Here is a 24,045-nt window from a genome sequence, read left to right as displayed (position 1 = left end):
ATAGGGAGAAAGGGTCAGTAAGTTTTTGTTCTTATTTATAAAGTTGCAGCAAAGGCAGAATTTGATTCATATTGTGGGGTGGAATTTACAAATTTAAAAATATATGCATACGTAAATATACATAGCTAAATAATAAAGATATTTAGTTAGTAGAAACTTCATATGTAGTGTTAATACAGGAAAAGAAAATACATATTAAACTTTTGTAGCTTTGGGTTTTAAAAGCATTTTTTTAGTCTTGTTTTATAGTTGTGAAGTTGATATGACACACACAAAAAGTAACAATTTCAGTTCATTTTGGCAAAATAAGCTGGTTTAGCCTAATTTTATTTTGCAGTAAAAATACACTATTGATGTGCATAATTATTTAGATCCTAAAATTGTCTAGATTAATTAGTTAAATGACTTAAATGCACTTAATTAGCTAAATGACTTCAAAGCTAAAGGCAATTCTACCTTATCTTGAATTTTTTTGAGCTAACTTCAGCATCTTCTTTTTACAACAAAGGAGCTGAAAAACCATGTCTTCTCATTCCACATACTAAAGCTTCCTTGTCTTTATCATACCCAAACCAATGAAATTCATCTGTTAGAGGAAGATCCTTCACTTTACAAATTTGGGACACTCAATTCAGAGTTTGAAGATTTGTTAGTTTTTCTTAAATGATGAGCTGTCCTATTAGTTTAATAGATGGTTAAATATATGAAAATTTGATTAATATGTTTATTGAGATCACCTAATACTTAAAGTAGTAATTTTATGTTTGAGAGCTAATTAGGTTGATCTTAGGGGTTAGTAGAGAAAGAATATAAGAATTCCTATAACATTTTTTGAAAGTTTGCAGAATATAAGATAGACACATAAATAAATAAATTACAATTTATATAAAAATATCTATTGGCTTTTAACAGGTAGAAAGATATAAAATAGGTTCACAAGATAATTTGCGAATTAGCTTTATCTGTGAAAAAATACACAGAATGAAGACAACAGTTTTCAATGTTGTTAAATGGCTTTTATTTCTAAGATACTTGTAAGCTAAAAGGCTAAAGACAAGCAATTTATGTGCTTATTTCCAGCCCCCATAATCTGGTTTGGCTCATTTCTTTTTTTTTTTTTAACTTTTAAGTTCAGGGATACATATGCAGGTTTGTTATATAGATAAACCTGTGACATTGTGGTTTGTTGTACAAATTATTTCATTCATCCAGGCACTAACCCTGGTGCTTATTAGCTGTTTTTCCTGATCCTCTCTCTCCTCCCATCCTCCATCCTCCAGCAGGCCCCAGTCTGTTGTTCCGTTACTCATAGACAAGAAACTATGGAAAGAGAGTGAGAAAAGAATTAAGTTTTTAATGCTTAAATGTCAGACTCAGGCCCAACTTTATTGATAATAAAGCAAAGGACGGAGGTATTTCAGATAATGTGCATTACTAACAAAATGTAAAATTTTAGTTTTAATATTTTTATATTATAGTTTTAATATGACCCTCTCTAACTTAAATATAGGTAGTTTTAATATGACCCTTTCTAACTTAAATTTTATTTTTTAAAAAGCCTCACAACTATATTCACCTTAGATTGTGTGTGCATGTGTGTCTTAGAAGGAAAGCCTTTACAATTCACAGATTCTAACATTATTTGAGGTTACTTGGGTATAGTGTAAAGCAACATAAAAGAATCCTTGACTTAAAGTTATCATTTCTAGTCACAGCTCTATCAATCCATTGGTGACTTTGGAATAATCATTTTTCTCTCCTGGCATCATCTTCCTTATTCATAAAATAAGGCTGGGTTTGATTTTAAGATGTGTTTTCTTTCTTTTAGTAAATTCCATACAGCAAATGAAATCTCAGGGAAAATAAGCAATATTAAAAGCAAACTTTTTGAAATAGCTTAAGCTTTCCCATGAAAAAGGATTACCCTTTATTCTTTGAAAGATCACGTAACACATGAGAATATGAAGTCCAGCCCTGAAGCCCTGCAAAGGGAAGAGAAATGGGCTACCCAAAGATGGTGCTTTTGAAGGATTGCTTATACCTGGAAAGTCTAGGAAGATCATGTAGCAATTAACTTAGTTCTACCTCAGAATACATATTTGATTTGGAAAAATGAAATAACATGCACATAAATTATTTCTAAATAGGATATACTCTCTATCAGAAAAAAGGATTTCTGACAATCTTCTCTCTACCTGGTCACCAGAGGAGACTCCTTTCTGTAATTTAGTCTACTCTACCCTAGTCATGAACACAACCTTAAGTCCAGAGAAGCTCTAGGCCTCTAAGAAAAAACTATAATAGTAGTCACTCTGCCCTTGTGTTCTTTTTATTCATTTCCCCCAACTTTATCCTTTTAATAATCCTGTGAGATAAGCAGAATATACATTATTGCACACATTGTATAATTTGTGAAATGACTTCTGGAGAAATCAGAGGGCTTGTTCAAGTATACGCAGCAAGGGAATGTTAAAGCTAGGACTAGGATTCTTTCCACAAGGGGTAACAGACTCAAATTCAGTGTACATCACAATCACCCAGAGAGACTTAAAATTTAGATTTTGGTGTTCTCTGTCAGAGGTCTGGGGACGGGCTCAGAAATAAGCCAGGCAGAGAGAGACAAATATCACCTGATCTCACTCATATACGGAATCTAAAAAAAGTTGATTTCATAGAATCAACTCATAGAAGTAGAGTGTAGAATGGAGGTTACCGGAGGCTGAGTCAGGGAGGGGCAGGAAGGGAAAGGGGACACCTGGGTCAAAGGGTGCAAAGTGATCTTTAGACAGGAGGAATAAGTTCTGGGATTCATTTGCACAGTAGAGGGACTACACTTAATGATAAAGTATTGTATATTTCAAAATAGCTGGAAGAGAAGATTTTGAATGCTCTCACCACAGACAAATGATAGATTTTTGAGGTAATGAATATGCTAATTACTCTGATTTGATCATTACAAAATGCATATGTGTATGAAAACATCACATTACTCCCTATAAATATGTGCAATCATTATTTGTCAATTAAAAATAAATTAAAAAAAAGAAACACATACTTTCAACAAATATACCATATAATTCTAAAGCAAAGCCTAATTCTGAAAAACACCAACAGGCACAAGCATGCACACACGCACACACACACACAAACACACACATATTACGGAAGGACAGCCAACAAACACAGACCACAATCATTATTCTTTTTTGGTTTTGTTTTTGTTTTTAAGACAGAGTCTTGCTCTGTCAGCCAGGTTGGAGTGCAATGATGCAGTTTTGACTCACTGCAACCCCTGTCTCCCAGACTCAGCAATTCTCCTGCCTCAGCCCCCCGAGTAGCTGGGATTACAGGCCTGTGCCACCATGCCCGGATAATTTTTGTATTTTTTTAATAGAGACTGGGTTTCACCATGCTGGCCAGGCTGGTCTCGAACTCCTGACCTCAGGTAATCAGCCTGCCTCGGCCTCCCAAAGTGCTGGGATTACAGGCGTGAACCGCCGCACCTAGCCCAGCCATTATTCTTGACACAGGACTGAACTACTTAAAAGTGAAGGATGTTTCCCAACAAAGGGTCAATATTTTAGTTCACATCCATTATGTTTTCTGGAACTAATATGATATTAATTCAGATGCTAAAAGTAATTATTTAAAACACATTTCCTAGGTTGCATCATAGGAAGACACTTGTCAGTATGTAATTCTACCAGAAACATGTGCATGACAATCATTTGAATTCATTAATACTGTGTCTCCATCGATTTAGACATATTAATTAGGACAAAGCCCACACCAGGAGTTGAACCCCTGATCTATATGTGCAGTTTAATAATCATTGTACCACAGTGATCAGAATGATTATGGGGATACTGTGAAAAATTCATTTGCTGCAGCTAAGCCAACAACTTTGAATTTGTGTTGAAAAACAATTACTGAGCTTAATTAGGAGCATGTAATGATGACAGCAGTTATTTCAGTGATTGATTCCAAAATTAAAAAGAGCTGGCAAACTAAGTATGGTATATCCTATGCTTTGAAAACCATAGGGAACATGGAAGTCTAAAGATCGTGCCCTGCAAGCAAATTATCAAAAACTATATTAGAGTGCTGGCAAGGAGAATATTGGTGTCTTGAGACAGGCCTAAAGAAAGAAAAGTTTTGAAGGGTTTTATTATTGTTTTTTGTTTTTTTCACTTTTTTCTTACCCTAATATTGAAAACAAGGAGCAGTCTCTACAAATTCCTCTAGAAAAAAATGATCACAGAAAATCTAGGCAAATGAAATGTACTCTTTGACTGCTGTCTTTCAAGTTTCAGGTGTGCAGGAAATGGCTAAATAATTTAAAAGTTAACAGAGTTGGTTCAAAACCTTTGATTGATTTGATATCTGATCCATCACATCACATCTTTAACATGGTAGAGGATTACCTAAGTTCATATTTCTTTTCTACTTTGGTAGACATTTGTCAGATTCTCCCCATGGGATGTTTGAAGATGCACCTGAAGAAGTCAATGACATTTGAATTAATTCTGTATTTTTAGTAGAGGCAGATTTTTGCCATGTTGCCCAGGCTGGTCTCAAACTCCTGGCCTCAAGCTATCTGCCCACCACGGCCACCCAAAGTGCTGGGATTACAGGCATGAGTTTCTGCACCCAACCTCTTTGAATTAATTCTGTAAAATGTCATTTTTTAAAAAATTAACCACTCCCACCAAAATATTTTTAATATGATTTTGGTATAAAGGGGGGAATCATAGCAAAGCTGGCATAAACCCTAAAAAACACAGTTTGGAAATTGGCTATATTCCATAGGAAAAGATCATTCACTTGTTTTCCTAGATGACTGTGATGGGGTTCAGGACACACCACCTCAAAATATGGCACTTTGGCATTTGAGAAAATAGCATAAGCAGGAAGATCATTCTCACCTTCCCCTCACTCTTCTTCTCTGAAGCAGGTCATAAAACCTTTATTCCAAAGGTATCATTTCTATATCCAGAGGAAAGAAACACCCTTTTCCTCCTCAAAGACACAGAGAAACCAAGAAAAATTGGAACAAAAGGCATTGCTAACTTCCCGCCAGTTTCTTACCATTAGATCATACCCTCTTTTTACAATCATACTTCTGCAGGACTGTCTACTCTTCATCAAAACTAGCATTAAAAACACACAGGTTTTCCTGTTTTTTAGGATTTTTTTTTCTGAAGGCTTTCATGTCATGGAATATTTATGTTAAATAAAATTGTATGTTTTTCGCTTATTAATCTTCCTTTCCTTTTAGAGACCTCAGCCATGAACCTAGCAATGAGTGAGAAAAGATATTTTTCTACACGTACAACTGTTTGTCATTATTCAATAGTTTTAAGTGTTTATTTTAAAAAATGGTCTATGTGACTACACACAGCCTGTGCCCTAGGAATGTATCTCATTAGATATATACGATTCATGCTTCAAAATATTTGGAGATTTTGATGGAGTTGGGAGTTTCAAGGTGGGAAAAGTGAGTCTGGTTAGAGATAATTATCAGGTATTCATTTGTCTTAAAAATTACCAAATAAAATTTCTAAAACTAGTTATGAATCTTTGAAAGTAAATATAACTCTAAGACCCTTCAGCTAGTTAATTCAGGTACTAAAGAATTGTTGACTAATAGCTAAGCCAAGAGAATTTTTGCTTCTCAAAATAAAAACCTCTCAAACAGCATTTGCTTTGCTAAAGTATAATTTTAGTTTGGCATTTCTAAGTACCATTGAAATATTTTCAACATGATTAATTTTCCAAGTAGCATACTAACAGAGGTAATCATGTTCTAAAGTAGTCAGGTTATTATTGTTTTGTTATCAGCCTTGAATTGGCATTGTAAAATTATTCTTGCCATTTTTATTATATGCTTCTTGAATTCCTATCTTTAAATCATTTTGACATTCAATTTTGTGCTACCAGTTGTGGATGTTCAGGTAAGGTATATGTTATTTGAAAAGTTGCTAAAGGAATAGGTTGGCCAATATTATTGACTGACTGTCTAATTTTTATTTCTCATGTTGAGAGTTCTGTTTCCTCTTTGCATACATTTGGGTGAATGTAACGTATAAAGAGTATATCTTTCAAATAATCTAGTTACTGATCTCACCAAACCCACCAGACAGCTACCTCTGGTAAAACTGATAGGATTACCTCCACATGTAATCATGTTTTTTGGTGTTTTTTATAGTTGCAGGAATTAGAACTACATGTTGTTTAAGACAAAGAGTGATTGACTCTGTATATTATAAGCATAATTTTATTTTTTTTTCCTTGAAGGTGGAAGCAAAATGGCACAGACATTGATTTTACTATGAGTTATCACTACAGGTTGGATGGAGGCAGTCTTGCAATCAGTAGCCCCCACACAGATCAAGATATTGGCATGTACCAGTGTCTGGCCACCAATCTTCTGGGGACAATTCTGAGTCGGAAGGCAAAGCTCCAATTTGCATGTGAGTTTGGGGTAAATTTTTGTAATCTGTGTCTCTGAAAATATAATATTCTTCTGATACACACATTTTAAAAATCTAGCTTTGCCAATAATATATTTGAGAATGAATATGACTTTATGGGCTCTTGACAATGTGCATTTTGTGAATCTAGATTCTTGGGTATAATAGAAACCTGCTTCTAAAAAAAGAATTAAAAAACAGAGAAAAGATCAATGTTATTATATTTTGTGAATTATTTTTAGAAACATTTCTAAAAGTTTCAGACATAAATATTAAGATAAAGATATATGATATAGCATTATTTTTCTTTTTCTTTTGCATTGGATATTAATGTGGAGAGCACAGGAAGAAAAAGCTGAGGGCAGAGATGTCATTTCGGGGAGGTGGGTGTTCTCCCAAGAAAAGCGATCATGCACCCATAGTTTGACGTAGGTGGAAATAAAGTGGTTGCCAAAGGCAGGCTTTATATTAACTGTAACAATGTCCAGCTGCATCACATAAATGTCATCCAAGTAATTACCTTGGTGACATTTGGGGACATTAGCAGATGAACAATAGACATACTGCGTCTAATATCCTTTATATATAGTGTTTCCAGGGACTGAAATGTTTCATATTGGATTCAGCAAAAGCCTTGCTTGAAAGTAATTATATCTGTTGATGTGGATAAAGTAGAAGGCTTGCATTTCTCCCTTTGCACCAACCATTATGTCCCAGAGGATCTAGCCAAGGAGCCAAAAAGTGAGCTGCTATACCTGCAGGGCTCATAGAAATGTCTATACTGTCTGTTACTTTGAAAAAGTAATTGTTCTGAAACTTTATTAATAAATACATGCCCAAAACTCACCTTGTGAAACTACTTCAGTCATCAGTAGATACATGAATTAGTAATTGGGTCTGTTTCTCATTGCAAGTCTTATGTTCCAAAGATTATTCTACACCAGAGATCCCTTGATCTACACAGAGTTCTCTTTATGTTAACCATTTTGGGGATGCCCTTGCTTCTCATTTTACAGACACCACATATACATACACACATGCACACACATATACATATATACAGATATACACACATAAATACATTGCTAAGTATATCCGAATGTATTTGTATCTATGGAAGTAAGAAGTGAACGTGTAAGTTTATTAACCTAAATGGAAGGTGGAAAAGGGCCAGTGGCTACTTTGGGACATAGGATAAAAATATTTATAACACTTGATTTCTTCATTTCAGCTAAGACTATCACCTGGAAAAATAATAGGCAACAAAATAACATAAAAACTTATGTTATAGAAATAAAGATTTGTTCCAGACTTTGAACGATTCTGCCACAGTAATTGTTTATTTCTCCTGCTCGGATAGGAGATGACCCTACAACATACACATGATATGAGTCAGATTCCATAATCATAAATTTGACTCTTTGGTAAAGGAAACTCCATATAGCATATTTATTTGCTATACCCTCGAGTTTCTCTACAGTTATGATTCTATCTACTCTCGAAAACAGTTGAATGTCTACATCTCAAATTAATGCACTCTTTTATAGAACCATATATTTCTTCTCCTTTGTTCTGTACTTTTTAACAAAAATATGTTTTAAAATATCCTACATTATTATATCATACCTTCTTTCTGCTTTAAAAATTTCTTGCAACTAGAAGTTTCTCTAGTTAAAACTTATTTTGTTTATGCCATATCAGAATAAAAGTCTCAATTAAGAAGAAATTATATGCTTTCATCTGGCTAAATGGGACAAATCAATTTTTCTGTCCTTATTGACTTTCCCGTCTTATCATAAAATTTTCCGTTTTGGGGCAGAAGGTGTACGACTGTTGATCTTGAAGAGCGTTTCTATTACCTTTAATGCAGAAAGTAAAATGGCCTATATCCATTAACTAATCTTTCTTCTGCAAAGTTAAAGGATCTTAGGCTCTAAGAGCTTGCAAAAACAAGAACCACAACATGGTGGTGGTGTCATGTCTGAAATATTTCTTATTGTATCCAGGGAGACGTGCTAGAGTGTGGAAACAGAAAGAGTAAAGGATATGAATGCAAGTCCCCAACCAAATGGAAAGTTCCTAAAGTGCATGAACTGTATCTTCATCTTAATTATAATTCCTCACAACCTCCTTCATAAATTTTTAACAATATCAATTTTGATAGAAAAGGCCTTTGGTAGGATAACCACAGCAGATAAATGCTGAGATTTTGTGAAACAGAGAGGTGTGAGTTCAAATTCTTTTTGTCAAATATCTAGTAGTATGAAATTAGGTCATTTCTTAACAACATTAAGCCTCTGTTAAGAAATCTATACAATGAGAATACAGCAGTAGCCACCACATAGGACAATGACATGGAGTCACTCAGAAAATGAATGTCAAGTCCCTGATCCATTATGGACCCTAGGGAAATGACAGCTCTAATTCTTCCTTTTACTATTATTACCTCTCTCAACTTGGACAAACATCTACGTATTTCAAACCACTTGAGTTTCTTATGGAAACTCTTCTAGTTTACATTTGAAAACTTTCTATAGGCTAGTTTCTTGTTCTTTTGTTTTCATGTCAAATATAATACATGTGCTTTGACATATATTATTTCACTTGAATTGGACAACAGCTGTAGGAGGCAGTTGCTATCATTGCCCCCATTTTACAGATTAGAAGCCTGAGTCTCACTGATATTGGGGCTTTCTTAAAGTGTGTTGTTAGAGAAAAGTTGGAACTTGTGTATAGACAAAGAAGACTTCAGACTCTAAAATTCATGCACTTCATGTCACAGTATTGAATCCTTCTCACACACTGATCACACAGTTCATGTGGGCCTTCTTTCTTTGTTTCATTTGCTGGCACAGTAATTGTCTAAATAATAAAGCATATCTTCAGGACAGAATGGTTCAAATAAGCCTGGTAGTAGATGCTGGTGATTCCTTGTCCACATCCACTTTTGCAAGTGATGTGCCAACCTCTGGCTATTAATACCCACAGATATCCCTTTTTGCATTTCATGCCCCAAACCTCTCCGTGGGATCAGGCTGAAACTAGACAACAGCTGCGACACCTTAATTAGCTTCTTAACTTGCTGTTTCCTTCTTCCCTCCCTGCCTTTCTTCTAAGAGGATTCCCTCAATAAATCATATGCACTTGAATTCTTGCCTCAGGCTCTGCTTCTAAGGAATCCAAAGTGAGACAGAGATTAAACATTTACTATGAGATCGCCAATCTACTTACTGACAGAAAAAATGGGTCCAGAAGCCCCACTCCTATGAACTCCCATAGATAAGAACAAACTATGCATCAAAATAAAAATGTATCAACTCCCTTGCTTCCTGTCGGTTGGCAGTCCATTGTAAAATGTCACTTTGACCTTCAGAACGAATGGCCTTATGAACAACCTTTCAGAATCTACCCTGTCCGTGGCAGAAATGCTGCAGGGACATACCTCTAGATAATTGATGGCTTTTGTTTGTCACTTTTATCCTGGTATTCAGTAATCCAAAAGCACACTTTGAGTTTATTTTAGACACAGACTGTAACACTCTGCTTCATTATGAATTGTCTCATCATGAAACCATCCTGAAATGTGGCCTGTATATAAAAACTACCTGTTGTGAAATATACTCCTAAATCAAATCTGTCTTTAACCAACTATGTAACTTAGACAAGTCATTCACTTCTCTGGACTTAGCTAAAGTATATTTTGAATTATTTGATTACAAAAGTCTCTTTCGGCTATTGTCATATAATCTGTCCTTCCAAATACTCAGGTAGATCCTATTTTAAGTATCTCTTTCTTCCCCAACCCAAACTCTACCCTAAAACAAATTCAGCAGGAGTCTAGTCACCAAAGGGTTCTGTTATCATCCTGGCATTCTTGAATGATAAAACTAGTTTGACTTCTAAAATCACTTGTAGCTGCTTTGAATTTCTTTTATTTATCAAAGATTTTGGTGGTAAAGTTTGAATGTAGACCTCTTCCTTTTGTATGTATGTATGTATGTTAATGAATTACTCTGTACTTGTATGAGAGAACATTGCATCTGTCATTGCTGTTTAAAATGTCATCCTTGAGAAAATGAGATAGGTGTTCTGAAAGAAACCCATGGTATCACTCAGATGTAATTTTTAAATGCCCTTATATAACTCTACCAATGAAAAGATAAACATTTATGATAAAAGGTAGTCATGAATGGGACTTTTTGATCCTACACTATTTAATGTTTAATCGCAGCTAGGATTTCAAATAAGTTTGCTCCATTATTGCAGAAGGAAAGGCAGCTGGGCTGGAGCCTCCTAATTGACCCTTCATTTATTCATCCTCCAAGCAACCGGAGAACACCTAATTTATATGCATCAAGTACTACACTAGGTCCTAAAGATTAAATGGTAGATAAGAAACAGCTACTTCCTGTCTTCACAGAGCAGACAGGGGAAACCTTTAATACAATTAAAAATAAGAAGAAAAGGAAAATAAAGGAAAGTGCTAACGCCTACAAAGTATTATGTGGCAGGCATTGTTCCAAACTCTTTATGTAAATTAGCTCCATTGATCCTCACAATAACCCTCTGAGAGTATCACGATCTTCACTTTCAGATAAGCAGATTGAGGCACAGAAGAATGAACTAGCCTGCCTAAAATCACACACAATATGTGGGAGAGTCCGTTTTCAAATCCAGACAGAGTGAAGAGTCCATGCTCCTACCACCTACTGCACTGTCCCAAAACATCAAGTGAAGTGAGAGAGGTGAAATTAACCTATAACAGAGTGGAGCTCAAAGTGAGAAGTAGTGAAGTTTGTCTGAATTGGAGAAAAGGCAAGGGAAGCCTTTCAAAGGGAATGGGGCTGCATTGAACATTGACATGTTAGTTTGTGTTCTAGACAGAGAAAGTACAGGTCGGAAGAACAGTAAGAGGAAATGCAGATGTGTGAACAATCTTCAAGTATCGAAGAAAGTGTGGGGAGGTGGGCAAAAGACCTGAGAACTGAAATGCAGAAAGCTAGGGATCAGAAATGACTGGTTTTCTAGGTTGAGACTGAAAACTAATTTGGAGCCACTTATAAGTAGTTCTTTATATCCAGGCCTAATCTGCAAACAATAGGATAATTTAGAGATATTATGATATGCCAAAGAAACATGCAAAAATCCATCATAGTACAATATTCCACACTCAGTATGACACTGTGTACAGGTGTTAATTTATGGTTAAATGAGTGTGCCAGTATTGCCCATTTCATATAGGGTTGCTATGAGGACCAAATATATTATGTGGAAAGCAGAGGGCAAGGGCAACTGATAGACTGGTATGAGTTGAAGACGGTGAGATAGGCAGGGGTCTGGCCATACAAATATTAATAGGCCAAGTTTTGTATTTTACTGCTTATCCTAAGAGCAATGGAACCGTTCTGAATAATGTTAAGGATGTTGAAGTTGTTTATAAAATGTAGTTTGAAGCCAGGCGCGGTGGCTCATGCCTGTAATCCCAGCACTTTGGGAGGCCAAGGCGGGTGGATCACAAGGTCGGGAGTTTGAGACCAGTCTGGCCAACATAGTGAAACCCCGTCTCTATTAAAAATACAAAAAATTAGCTGGGTGTGGTGGTGTGCACCTGTAATCCCAGCTACTCGGGAGGCTGAGGCAGGAGAATCGCATGAACCTGGGAGGCAGAGGTTGCAGTGAGCTGAAATCATGCCACTACACTCCAGCCTGGGCAACAGAACAAGACTACGTCTCAAAAAAAAAACAAAAACAAATGTAGTTTGAAATACCACATACTATTTCCTTAAATATGTTAGTCTGACATATTAATGATATTATTAATATTATCAAAACCATAGTACACATACTTAGGGGGCATCCCAAACCTCAGTTTTTATAATATACAATGGAGTTAACGAATTCTTGCACCACATCACAGGATTGATTTTAAATGGTTCAAGGTTAAAATGCAGTAAGAATGCATTTTAAAGGGCTATAAACATGTAGGCATTTACAATCATCATAATTTTTTCCAGAGGAATGCAAAGGGTTTTACACCTGCCATGCCATTCATCTTCATTCTATACCTGTAAGCTGTTCTTAACCATGTTTTACAGGTGAAGACATTAAAAAGCAGGAGAACTATGTTACTTGCCCAAGGTCAACTAACCTACAGCAGACCCAGAATTTCTGACATTTCCTTCTTGAAACAACTTTTTAAATATATATTTATTTTGTAGACAGGGGAAGTAAGTCAGAATTCTAATGAATTTAATGCCATATTCAAAGAAAAACAAAAAAAGTTAAAGTCTTAACATAAAGGTCTTTGACTCCTTACAGAAGGATTCAAAGATATTTGTGTATTTAAAGGTGATAAATATTTTTATTTCTATCTTTTGACCAGGGTCTTATAAGCAAGAACAAAACCCCTCACATTTAGAAATAAATTTTAAGAGTTCCCAAATGTCTGTAAAATTCTTTCATATATAAGAATGTAAAAGCAGTTATATATGATCCCGATGATATGGTGATAAAGTGCATTTATATCAGAAAAAGAAATTAAGACCCAGGAGAAGAAGCTTTAAAAATAACACTTAAAAATGCTTTTGGAAATTGTAAAGTCTCTGATAATTGTGAAGTGTGTATTAAGTGAGTAATGCATACCTAATTATAAATGAAAATGCTAAATGGCTTTTAACTTTTTTCTACATCAGAAAAGAACTAGCTGAACAAAAGCCATGAAGAAGTATTTTTTCTTTCATTTCTTAAATTTAAAAAGTTGGTAAATTAGTATTGATTTTTTCAGTATCATTTTCAAATAGCATAAACAATGTTACAATGGATTTAATATTCTCAATTTGTCTTTATGAAATAACAGCATAACCACCAATTGTTATCATATCAAGGAGAAAACTTTGTCTTTGCTTTTAAAAATAACTCAGATCTTAAACAAATAGACTGTAAGCAGTTGCCTGGTTAAATTATAGCAAGCCACTGTTATATTTATATTTAAAATCAACAGGGAAGTAGATTATTCAATGCTTTAGCCTCATTTTTTCCCACACTATCGCTGCTGGAAATCTATTTATGTGTCTTATCAGAAATGGTACTTTTTCAAAATTCAGGCCTTCTCCCACTGCCTTCTTCTACTTATATTCAGCAGGAGCTAGTCTTTTCAGTTCATTTGAATAAAATTGCACAGGCTAAGAGTTGGGATGGGAGAGGAAAATATCAGAAAGTAAGGGATCCATTCTATCAAAACTGGGAGTTTCTGATTTACAAAACTGAGACAGATGCACAAGCTGAAATGCTTGTTTATTACTCTTATGTTATTTGACAAACTGTTTCAAGGAATTTATGAACATAACACATAAAGATTTTGCTTCTAAGATTTATAAAATTGGTTCAAATTACAGTGACATTTTTTGCATTAAAGGATCAAATATTTCTGTTGTTTATTTATTTCTGTTTATTTCTGTTGTTTATTTATTATGTATAAATACATAATACATATAAAGAGCATTTATAAGTAATAATGTGTATATAATTATCTGAATATATATCCAATATTGTCTAAAAAGTAAATCAGATTCAGGTGTTTAAATAGCAAATACAGGAGAGAAGATGGCGGATAAACGGCAACACTAGCTTGCAGCTCCTGCTGGGAGGGACAGAGCAGCATGTGGAGACTCATATCATAGTTTGCCCCAGAAACTACCCCAGGAACATACCAGGAAAGCCAAGAGAATCCACAAACCCATTGAAAGAACTGGATCACGGCTGCAGGCTCCTGAGATGCAGAAAAACTGAGTCTGCTTGCTTTCTCAATAGGGAGGCTAGTGGTTTGGGGCAGGTTCTCAGCCCTGGTCACTAGCCGGCTGGAAATAGACTCAGTGCTGCTGGGGGTGGGTGGGGCATGATGGGAGTGAGACTGGCCTTTAGGACTCACGCTGTGTGGGGGTGGGGTGAGGCCTGTGACTGCGTTTTCCCTCACTTCCCTGGTGAACTGTATGACTCAGCAGAGGCAGCCATAATCTCCCTGGTAATATAACTCCATCGGACTGGGAACTGTACCCCCATCCCTCACAGCAGCTGCAGCAAGCCCCACCCAAGGAGAGGCTGAGCTCAGACACACCTTATCCCTATCCCGACGTGGTGGTCTTTCTCCATGTGTCCTGGTAGCCAAAGACAAAAGTCATAATGTCTTGAAAGCTCTATCACCCTGCCCACCACCTGAGAAACCTGAATACTTCACAAAATGTCCCTAGAGCAAGTTTGCATCCTCCCTATAGGACCACAGCTGATGCACTCCCGAAGCGCCATCTCCTGGCTGGAGGCCAACCAACACAAAACCAGCACTAAACAAAAACACAACCAAGGACCCTCACAGAGTTCACTTCACTCCCCTACTATCTCCACCAGAGCAGGTGGTGGTATCCACAGCTGCAAGACCTAAAGATGGATCATATTACAGGACTCTGCAGACACTCCCCAGTACCAACCACAGCCTGGTAGCTCCACTGGGTGCTAGATCCAGAAGAGCAAAGCAATCACTACAGTTCAGTTCTCAGGAAGCCCCGTTCCTAGGGGAAGAGGGAGAACCCCAAAACAAGGGAGCACCCCATGGGACAAAAGAATCTGATCAGCAGCCCTTGAATCCCAGATCTTCCCTCTGACATAATGTACCCAAATGAGAAGAAACCAGAAAGACAATTATGATAATATGACAAAATAAGATTCTTCAAGACCCCCAAAAGATTATGCCAGCTCACTTGCAATGGATCCAAACCAAGATGAAACTTCTGAATTGCCAGGAAAATAATTCAGAAGGTTAATTATTAAGCTAATCAAGAAGGCACCAGAGACCAGGTGCGGTGGCTCACGCCTGTAATCCCAGCACTTTGGGAGGCTGAGGTGGGTGGATCACGAGGTCAGGAGATCAAGACCATCCTGGCTAACATGGTGAAACCCTGTCTCTACTAAAAAATACATAAAATTAGCCAGGCATGGTGGTGGGCACCTGTAGTCCCAGCTACTCGGGAGGCTGAGGCAGGAGAATGGCGTGAACCTGGGAGGCAGAGCTTGCAGTGAGCTGAGATCAGGCCACTGCACTCCAGCCTGGGCAACAGTGCGAGACTCCATCTCAAAAAAAAAAAAAAAAAAAAAAAAGGCACCAAAAAAAGGTGAAGTCCAGCTTAAAGAAATTAAAAACATGATACAGAAAATGAAAGGAAAATTCTTCAGTGAAATAGATAGTATAAATAAAAAACAATCACAAGTTCTGGAAATCAAGAACACACTTACAGTAATGTAAAATGCACTGGAAAGTCTAAGCAATAGAATCAAACAAGCAGAGAAGAAAGAACTTCAGAGCTCTAAGACAAGGGTTTCGAATTAATCCAGTCCATCAAAGACAAAACAATAATAATAATGATAATAACTTTAAAAAAATAAGCAAAGCTTCCAAGAAGTTTGAGACTTAAATACCCAAACCTAAGAATAATTGGTGTTCCCAAGGAAGAAGAGAAATCTAACAATTTGGAAAATATATTTGAGAGAATAATCCAGGAAAACTTCCTTGGCTTTGCTAGAGATCTAGACATCCAAATACTAGAAGCTCAAAGAATATATGGGAAATTCATCACAAAAAGATAATCACCTAGGCATATAATCATCAGGTTATCTAAAGTTGAGACAAAGGAAAGACTCTTAATAGCTATGAGACAAAAGCATCAGGTAACCTATAAAGGAAAACCTATCAGATTAACAGAAGATTTCTCAGCAGGAACCCTACAAGCTAAAAGGGATTGGGATTCTATTTTTAGCCTCCTTAAACAAAACAACTATTAGTCAAGAAATTTTCATCCACTTAAAGTAAGCTTCATAAATGAAGGAAAGACGCAGTCTTTTCCAGACAAATAAATGCTGGGAGAATTTGCCACTACCAAGCCAACACTACAAGAACACCTAAAAAGAGCTCTAAATCTTGAAACAAATCTTCAAAATACACAAAAATAGAACCTCCTTGAAGCATACATCTCATAGAACCTATATAACACGAAGACAATGAAAAAAAAAGAAAGCAAAAAACAAAACAAAAAAAAACCACAAGGTATTTAGGCAACAAAATAGCACGGTGAATAGAATAGTACCTCACATCTCAATACTAACATAGAAAGTAAATGGCCTAAATGCTCCACTTAAAAGATACAGAATGGCAGAATAAATGAGAATTCGCCAATCAAGTTTCTGCTGTCTTCAGGAGACTCAACTAACCCAGAAGAACTCAAATTTACTTACAGTAAAGGGGTGGAAAAAGATATTCCATGCAAATGGACACCAAAAGCAAGCAGGAGTAGCTATTCTTATATCAGACAAAACATACTTTAAAGCAACAGCAGTTTAAACAAACAAAGAGGGACATTATATAATGATAAAAGGATTAGTCCAACAGGAAAATATCACAGTTCTAAATATATATGCACCTAACACTGGAGCTCCCAAATTTATAAAACAATTACTACTATACCTAAGAAATGAGATAGATGGCAACACAATAATAGTGGAGGACTTTAACACTCCACTGACAGCACCAGACATCAAGAGAGAAAGTCAACAAAGAAAGAATGGACTTAAACTGTATTCTAGAACAAATGAACTTAACAGATATTTACAGAAAATTCTATCCAACAACTGCGGAATATATATTCTATTCGTCAGCACATGGAACATTCTCCAAGATAAACCATATGATAGACCACAAAACAAGTCCTAGTAAATTTAAGAAAATTGAAATTATATCAAGTATTCTCTCAGACCACAGTGAAATAAAATTGGAAATCAACTCCAAAAGGATCCCTCAAAACCAGGCAAATACATGGAAATTAAATAATCTGCTCCTGAATGATCAAACAAAAAGCTGCCTCTTTGAAAATATAAATAAAATTGATAGACTGTTAGTGAGATTAGCCAAGAAAAGAAGAGAGAAGATCCAAATAAACTCTATTAGAAATGAAACGGGAGATATTACAACTGATACCACAGAAATACAAAAGATTATTGAAGGCTACTATGAACACCTTCACATGCATAAACTAGGAAACCTAGAGGAGATGGATAAATTCCTGGAAATATACAACTCTCCTAGATTAAGCCAGTAAGATATAGAACTGGAACAAGATAGGGATTCCCACTTTCACTCCTTCTATTCAAAATAGTACTGGAAGTCCTAGCCAGAGCATTCAGACAAGAGAAAGAAATAAAGGGTATCCAAATTGGTAAAAAAGAAGTCAAACTGTCTCTGTTTGCTGACGTTATGATTGTATACCTAAAAAACCCTAAAGATTCATCCAAAAAGCTTTTGGAACTGGTAAATGTATTCACCAAAGTTTCCAGATACAAAATTAAAATACACAAATAAGTAGCTCTGCTGCCTACCAACAGCGACCAAGCTGAAAATCAAATCAAGAACTCCACCCCTTTCACAATATCTGCAAAAACAAACAAACAAACAAACACTTAGGAATATACCTAACCAAGGATGTGAAAGACTTCTACAAGGAAAACTACAAAACACTGCTGAAAGAAATCATAGACAACACAAACAAATGGAAACACATCCCATGCTCATGGATGGGGAGAATCAATATTATGAAAATGACCACACTGCCAAAGGCAATCTACAGTCAGTGCAATTCCCATCAAGATAGCACCATCATTCTTCTCAGAACCAGCAAAAACAATCCTAAAATTTATATGGAACCAAAAAAGAGCCCACATAGCCAAAGCAAGACTAAGCAAAAAGAACAAATCTGGAGGCATCACATTACCTGACCTCACCTTTTTCTCTGAGGCCATAGTCACCAAAGCAACATGGTACTGGTATAAAAATAGGCACATAGACCAATGGAACAGAATAGAGAACCCAGAAATAAAGCCAAAAACTTACAGTCAACTGATCTTCAACAAAGCAAACAAAAACATACAGTGTGGAAAGGACATCCTATTCAACAAATGGTACTGGAATAATTGAAAAGCCCCGTGTAGAAGAATGAAACCGGATCCTCATCTCTCACCTTATACAAAAATCTACTCAAGATGTTTCAAAGACTAAATATAAGACCTGAAACCATAAAGATAATGGAAAATAACATTGGAACAACACTTCCAGACATTGGCTTAGGCAAAGACTTCATGACCAAGAACACAAAGCAAACACAACAAAAACAAAGATAAATAGATGGGACTTAATTAAACTAAAAAGCTTCTGCACAGCAAAAGAAATAATCATGAAAGTTTACAGACAACCCACAGAGTGGGAAAAAATCTTCACAATCTATTTATCCAACGAATGACCGATATCCAGAATCTACAAGGAACTCAAACAAATCAGCAAGAAAAAAACAAACAATTCCATTAAAAAGTGGGCTAAGGACATGAATAGACAATTCTCAAAAGAAGATATACAAATGGCAAACAAGCACAAATGGGAAAATGCGTAACATTGCCAATTATCAGGAAAATGTAAATCAAAACCACAATGCAATACAACCTCCCTCCTGCAAGAATTGCCACAATCAAAAACTCAAAAAATAATAGACATTGGCATGGATGTGGTGAAAAGGGAACACTTTTACACTGTTGGTGGAAATGTAAACTAGTACAATCACTATGGAAAACAGTGTTGGAGATTTCTTAAAGGACTAAAAGTAGATCTACCGTTTGATCCAGCAATCCCACTACTTGGTGTCTACCCAGAGGAAAAGAAGTTATTATACTAAAAAAAAAAAAATCTTTGCACACACGTTTATAGTAGCACAATTTGCAATAGCAAAAATATGGAACCAGCCCAAATGCCCATCAATCAACAAGTAGGTAAAGAAAATGTGGTGTGTATATATATATATACGTGTATATATATATATATATATACACGTGTGTATATATATATATATATGTGTATATATATATATATATATATACACACGTGTATATATATATATAGCATGGAATACTACTCAGCCATAAAAAGGAATGAAATAATGGCATTCACAGCAACCTAGATGGAATTGGAGACTATTATTGTAAGTGAAGTAACTCAGGAATGGAAAATCAAACATCGTATGTTCTTATTCATATGTGGGAGCTAAGCTATGTGTACACAAAGCATAAGAATGATACATTGGATTTTGGGGACTGGGGGAAAGAGTGGGGGGTGGTGAGGGATAAAATATTACATATTGGGTACAGTGTACGTGGCTGAGGTGACGCGTGCACCAAAATCTCAGAAATCACCACTAAAAAGCTTATTCATGTAACCAAACACCACCTGTTTCCCAAAAACCTATTGAAATAAAAAAAGGAAAATAAATAAATAAATAACATTATTGGAACAATAAGAAAGCCAAAAACAAACAAATAAACAGCAAATACAAATAATAAAGAGTTTTGATGGAAATCCATTGAAATGTTAATTATGTTTTAAAGCAGGAGTGTCCAATCTTTTGGCTTCCCTGGGCTACAGTGGAAGAAGAATTGTCTTGGACCACATATAAAATACACTAATTTTTAGCTGATGAGCTAAAAAATATTGCAAAAAAATCTCATAACATTTTAAGAAAATGTATGAATTTTTGTTGGGCCACATTCAAAGCCATCCTGGGTTGCATGCAGCCTGAGTGCTGTAGGTTGGACAAGCTTGTTTTAAGGTATTAATTTATGCTCTTCTTTTCCCTAGAAGTATAATATATACAGAAAAGTACAAAAAAACATGAGCAGATAGATCAATGAAGTATTATTAAGCCAGACCCAGAAACAGATATTTCCAACACCCCGAGAAGGTCCACTCATTATGTCCCCTTTTAGTTACGACTTCCTCCTTCTGCCTCAAAGATGAGCCATATCTTGACTTGTGAATTTGTAATTATTATTGCTTTTTAACTTTATATGAATAAAACCATGCAATATATAATATATTGCTTCAAGTCTGGCTTATTACCCAACTATGTTTCTGAGATCCTTTTATGTTGTTGTAGGTAGCTGTAGTTCATTTTTCTGATCACATATAATATTTTATTGTATGAATATAATGCAGTTTATGTGGAACTTTTACTGTTATTGGAAAATTGCATTATTTCTAAGTGCATTCTTCTATGATTATTCTTGCACATATCTTTTGGGAGATCTGTGTAAATATTTCTCTGTTGTATATACCAGAAATCAGAATTATCGGGAAATTGGGCATGCATATGACAATTTTAAAAGATAACACCAAATTGTTGTCATAGTGATTTTATTAATTTGTACTCTTTCCAGTAATGTTTTTTTCTATATTCTTGACAACACTTGATATGATTAGTCTTTTTAAAAATTTTAGCCTTTTGCAGGGGGATAGTAAAAAGTATCTCATTTTGGTTTAGCTTCTGTTTCCTGATCACTAATGAAACTGGGCAGTTTTTAAAATTATTATTGGCTATTTGGAAATCTCCCTCCCTGCCCTTGGTTTCTAGGAATAACTTAATTCATTTTTCCATATTTTAATTGGGTTGTCTTTGTTTTCATTAGTGATTGATTCTAGAGAAGAGCACAATGTTGCTTTTATGTGTAGGAAACCGCTTCTACTGTGTTGCTTGCCTTTTCACTCTCTTAATCATGTCTTTTGATAAACAAAAAAATTTAAATTTAAATTTAACATAGTTCAGTCTATTTGTCTTTTTCTTTTTGAGATTTTTTTGTAAAAAGTTTAAGAACTATTTTCCTTCCTTGAAATCATATTTTCCTATGTTATCTTCTATAGTGTATTTTGTCCTTCGTATTTAAATTATAATGCACCTGCATTTTATTTATTTATTCATTTATTTTCATGTTGTAAAATTGGTTCAATATACATTTTTTTCTATAGGAATCCAATTGAGCCAGAACATATATGAAAGATGCAATCCTTTCTTTGCTGTTCTACAGTGCCATCTGTAAAGGGAATTAAATCTGCATGCCTGCTTGAGCCTGCTATTGACCTCTTTTTTCTCTCTTCCTTTGTTGTATTTGTAAATGCCATATTCTAGTAATTACTGCAGTCTTACAATAAGTCTTAATATCTGGTAGCTATTAAAATAGACTATATGGTTTAAAAAAAAAAAGAGGCTTGAATTGTAAGTGAAACCAAAGGAGAATAAAATCCAAGGAGAACCAGAGGAGAATAAAAATTCATGCCATGAGATCCAATCCATTATGAAAACTGAGCTTTAAAAAACTTTAGAATTAGTGACCAAGACAAAGATGGGTACATATCTTTCATTGGATAAAAATATAACAACTGTTTCTGTGAGTATAATCACTCTGAGTGTAAAAAAACCTGAGGGAAGCTTCTCCTGTGAACCTGCATCAAGAGCAGTGGGTGATTCAGTGTATTATAGTCCCCTCACAGACATGCAATGCTGGCTTTCTTATGGTAGCTTCCTATAGCATATCTCAAAAATAATAGTTACCATGTATTAGGTATCTACTAAGCCTTTTACATAATATTTGTTAAAAAACTTCCCAAACTATGTGCCTGGTTTGCTACCACTATAGCCAATGTCACTGGGTATCTCACTATTCTCTGACTGTAGCTGTTACAAGAGCATCAATAGATTCTCTAAAATGCAGACAATAGAAAGGAGTTGCTAAATTTGTCAAACTTTAAGTGAATCTAATGCTTATTTTTTTGGTATGTTAGGTGGCTCTTCTTGGTGGAAAGCTCACAACCTGCAACTGACTCCAGAGCTTCTGCTTACCAATTTCAGAAAACTAGGTTTAGAGTATTTCCTTTGAGCATCCCTTCATGTGCTTTTATGAGGCTAAGTCTCCTTCCCTATTTCCAAGATGGATACTTTGGGAAGGTAACATATTCTAGTTCTCAAATTGATGTCAGTACATTTATGTTACTTTCTTCTCTATTTTTGTAGCAGTGAGAGAATAATAGGAATTTATACAAATAAAGCACATGAGTATTTCAAGTTCTGTGATATTGATCACATTCTCTATGATGTATACTTTAGTTGTATCTTCCTCAAAGTAAGTACCAACCTTCCTACAGTTATTTCTAATTAAACAGGATAATCTAGTTTAATCCTCAAAACTACCATGTAAAATAGAAGCTACTATTATAATTTCAATTTTATATATAAGGAAAATTAAGTTCAGAGAAGTGAAGTAATGTGCCCAAGGACATCAAGAAATAGTGAAGTTGGGCCTGTAATCTCAGCACTGTAGGAGGCCAAGATGGGTGGATCGCCTGAGTTCAGGAGTTCGAGACTAGGTTGGCCAACATGGTGAAACTCTGTCTCCACTAAAAATACAAAAAGTAGCCAGGCGTGGTGGTAGGTGCCTGTAATCCCAGCTACTTGGGAGGCTGATGCAGGAGGATCGCTTGAACCCGAGAGGCGGAGGTTGCAGTGAGCTGAGATCGTGTCATTGCACTCCAGCCTGGGCGACATGAGTGAAACTCCATTGCACTCCAGCCTGGACAAGAGAGAAACTCCATCTCAAAAAAAAGAATAAATAAATAGTGAAGCTAGGATTTGATGCCAGACATTCCGACATTTTAACCACTTCCTTAATCATTCAACTAATGCTTGTCAAATTTTAATGTGCAGAGGAATCACTTGGAGATCTTATTAAATGCAAATTCTGATTCAGTAGGTCTAAAGTGAGGCCCAATATTCTACATGTTTAACAAGATCACAGGTAACACTGATGGTGCTGCCCTGGACAGATATCAGACAGTGGGTAGCAAACAGTCTCAAAGTGAACCTTAGGTTAATGTCTAAAGGCAATCAAATAGCATTACCATAGGGGTCAACACAAGGGGATAGAAGGAATAGCTCTATTATGATGTAAACAAATCTTAGGGGAAAAACAAATGGTAATTGGTATTTCCCACCACTAAGATGGTCATTTAACTATCCATTTATGCATCCAAACAATGCGTATTTATTAAGCACCTACCATATGTGTCAAACATAATTGCAAGCAGTAAGTAAAATAAGGTCTATTTTCTGTGTTTATGCATCTGCCCAAGTATAAATGCAGACTCACTTTTTAAAAAAGGAATTATATGAATGCCATTGGAATAAAGCACCAGGAAAAAAATGTGCTTGAACATTAACCAAAGCAATAGGTTTTCAAACTGTATTTCCTTGCCAGAAATACTATCCTCCTAGGCAATGTTTCTACTCATGACAGAAAATGCAAAAAAGGGTCTACCTCTATAGACGTGATTTAACAAGTCAATTGCAGGTGTTTTTCCTCCTTTTTGAGAATTGTGCGGTTGAGAGATCTACTTTCACATACATATTAATGAGTTATTTTGCATAAATCAATTCTATTTTTATGAATGTAGATTATATAACCCTCCTGTAATTCTTCCAGAAATCCCATCCAAACAAGCTACTAGAGTTCTTCTTACTAGGGTATGTCCCTTGAGCACAAAGGATTTTATTTTAATTATTTCATCCATTTTTAAGCAAAAGTAATCAAATATAAACAACTGTGCCGGAGGCTGCACCCTCTGCCAGCTGCCTCTCAGCCTTCTGAAAGGCTCTCTGTTTTCTGTGTT

General features: G+C 35.6%; 1 protein-coding gene and 1 long non-coding RNA gene across 4 annotated transcripts in view; one reads left to right on the top strand and one right to left on the bottom strand.

Annotated features, from left to right (window-relative positions):
• The window catches only part of LOC134739174 (uncharacterized), a 56,286-nt gene extending 41,964 nt beyond the window's left edge, over positions 1-14,322 (bottom strand). Inside the window, exon 1 of the long non-coding RNA XR_010125718.1 lies at positions 14,183-14,322. This is a non-coding gene — a long non-coding RNA (uncharacterized LOC134739174). The remainder of the gene's footprint in view (positions 1-14,182) is intronic.
• The window catches only part of LOC129033834 (contactin-6), a 319,503-nt gene that overhangs the window by 142,749 nt on the left and 152,709 nt on the right, over positions 1-24,045 (top strand). For all 3 annotated transcript variants that reach the window (XM_063661824.1, XM_054482896.2, XM_063661825.1), the window contains exon 4: positions 6,298-6,473. In XM_063661824.1, coding sequence (XP_063517894.1) covers positions 6,298-6,473 — 176 coding nt within the window. The remainder of the gene's footprint in view (positions 1-6,297; positions 6,474-24,045) is intronic.

The sequence above is a fragment of the Pongo pygmaeus genome, chromosome 2 (genome assembly GCF_028885625.2).
Source record: "Pongo pygmaeus isolate AG05252 chromosome 2, NHGRI_mPonPyg2-v2.0_pri, whole genome shotgun sequence".
Taxonomy (NCBI): domain Eukaryota; kingdom Metazoa; phylum Chordata; class Mammalia; order Primates; family Hominidae; genus Pongo; species Pongo pygmaeus.
This window is presented reverse-complemented; position numbering and strand designations above follow the sequence as displayed.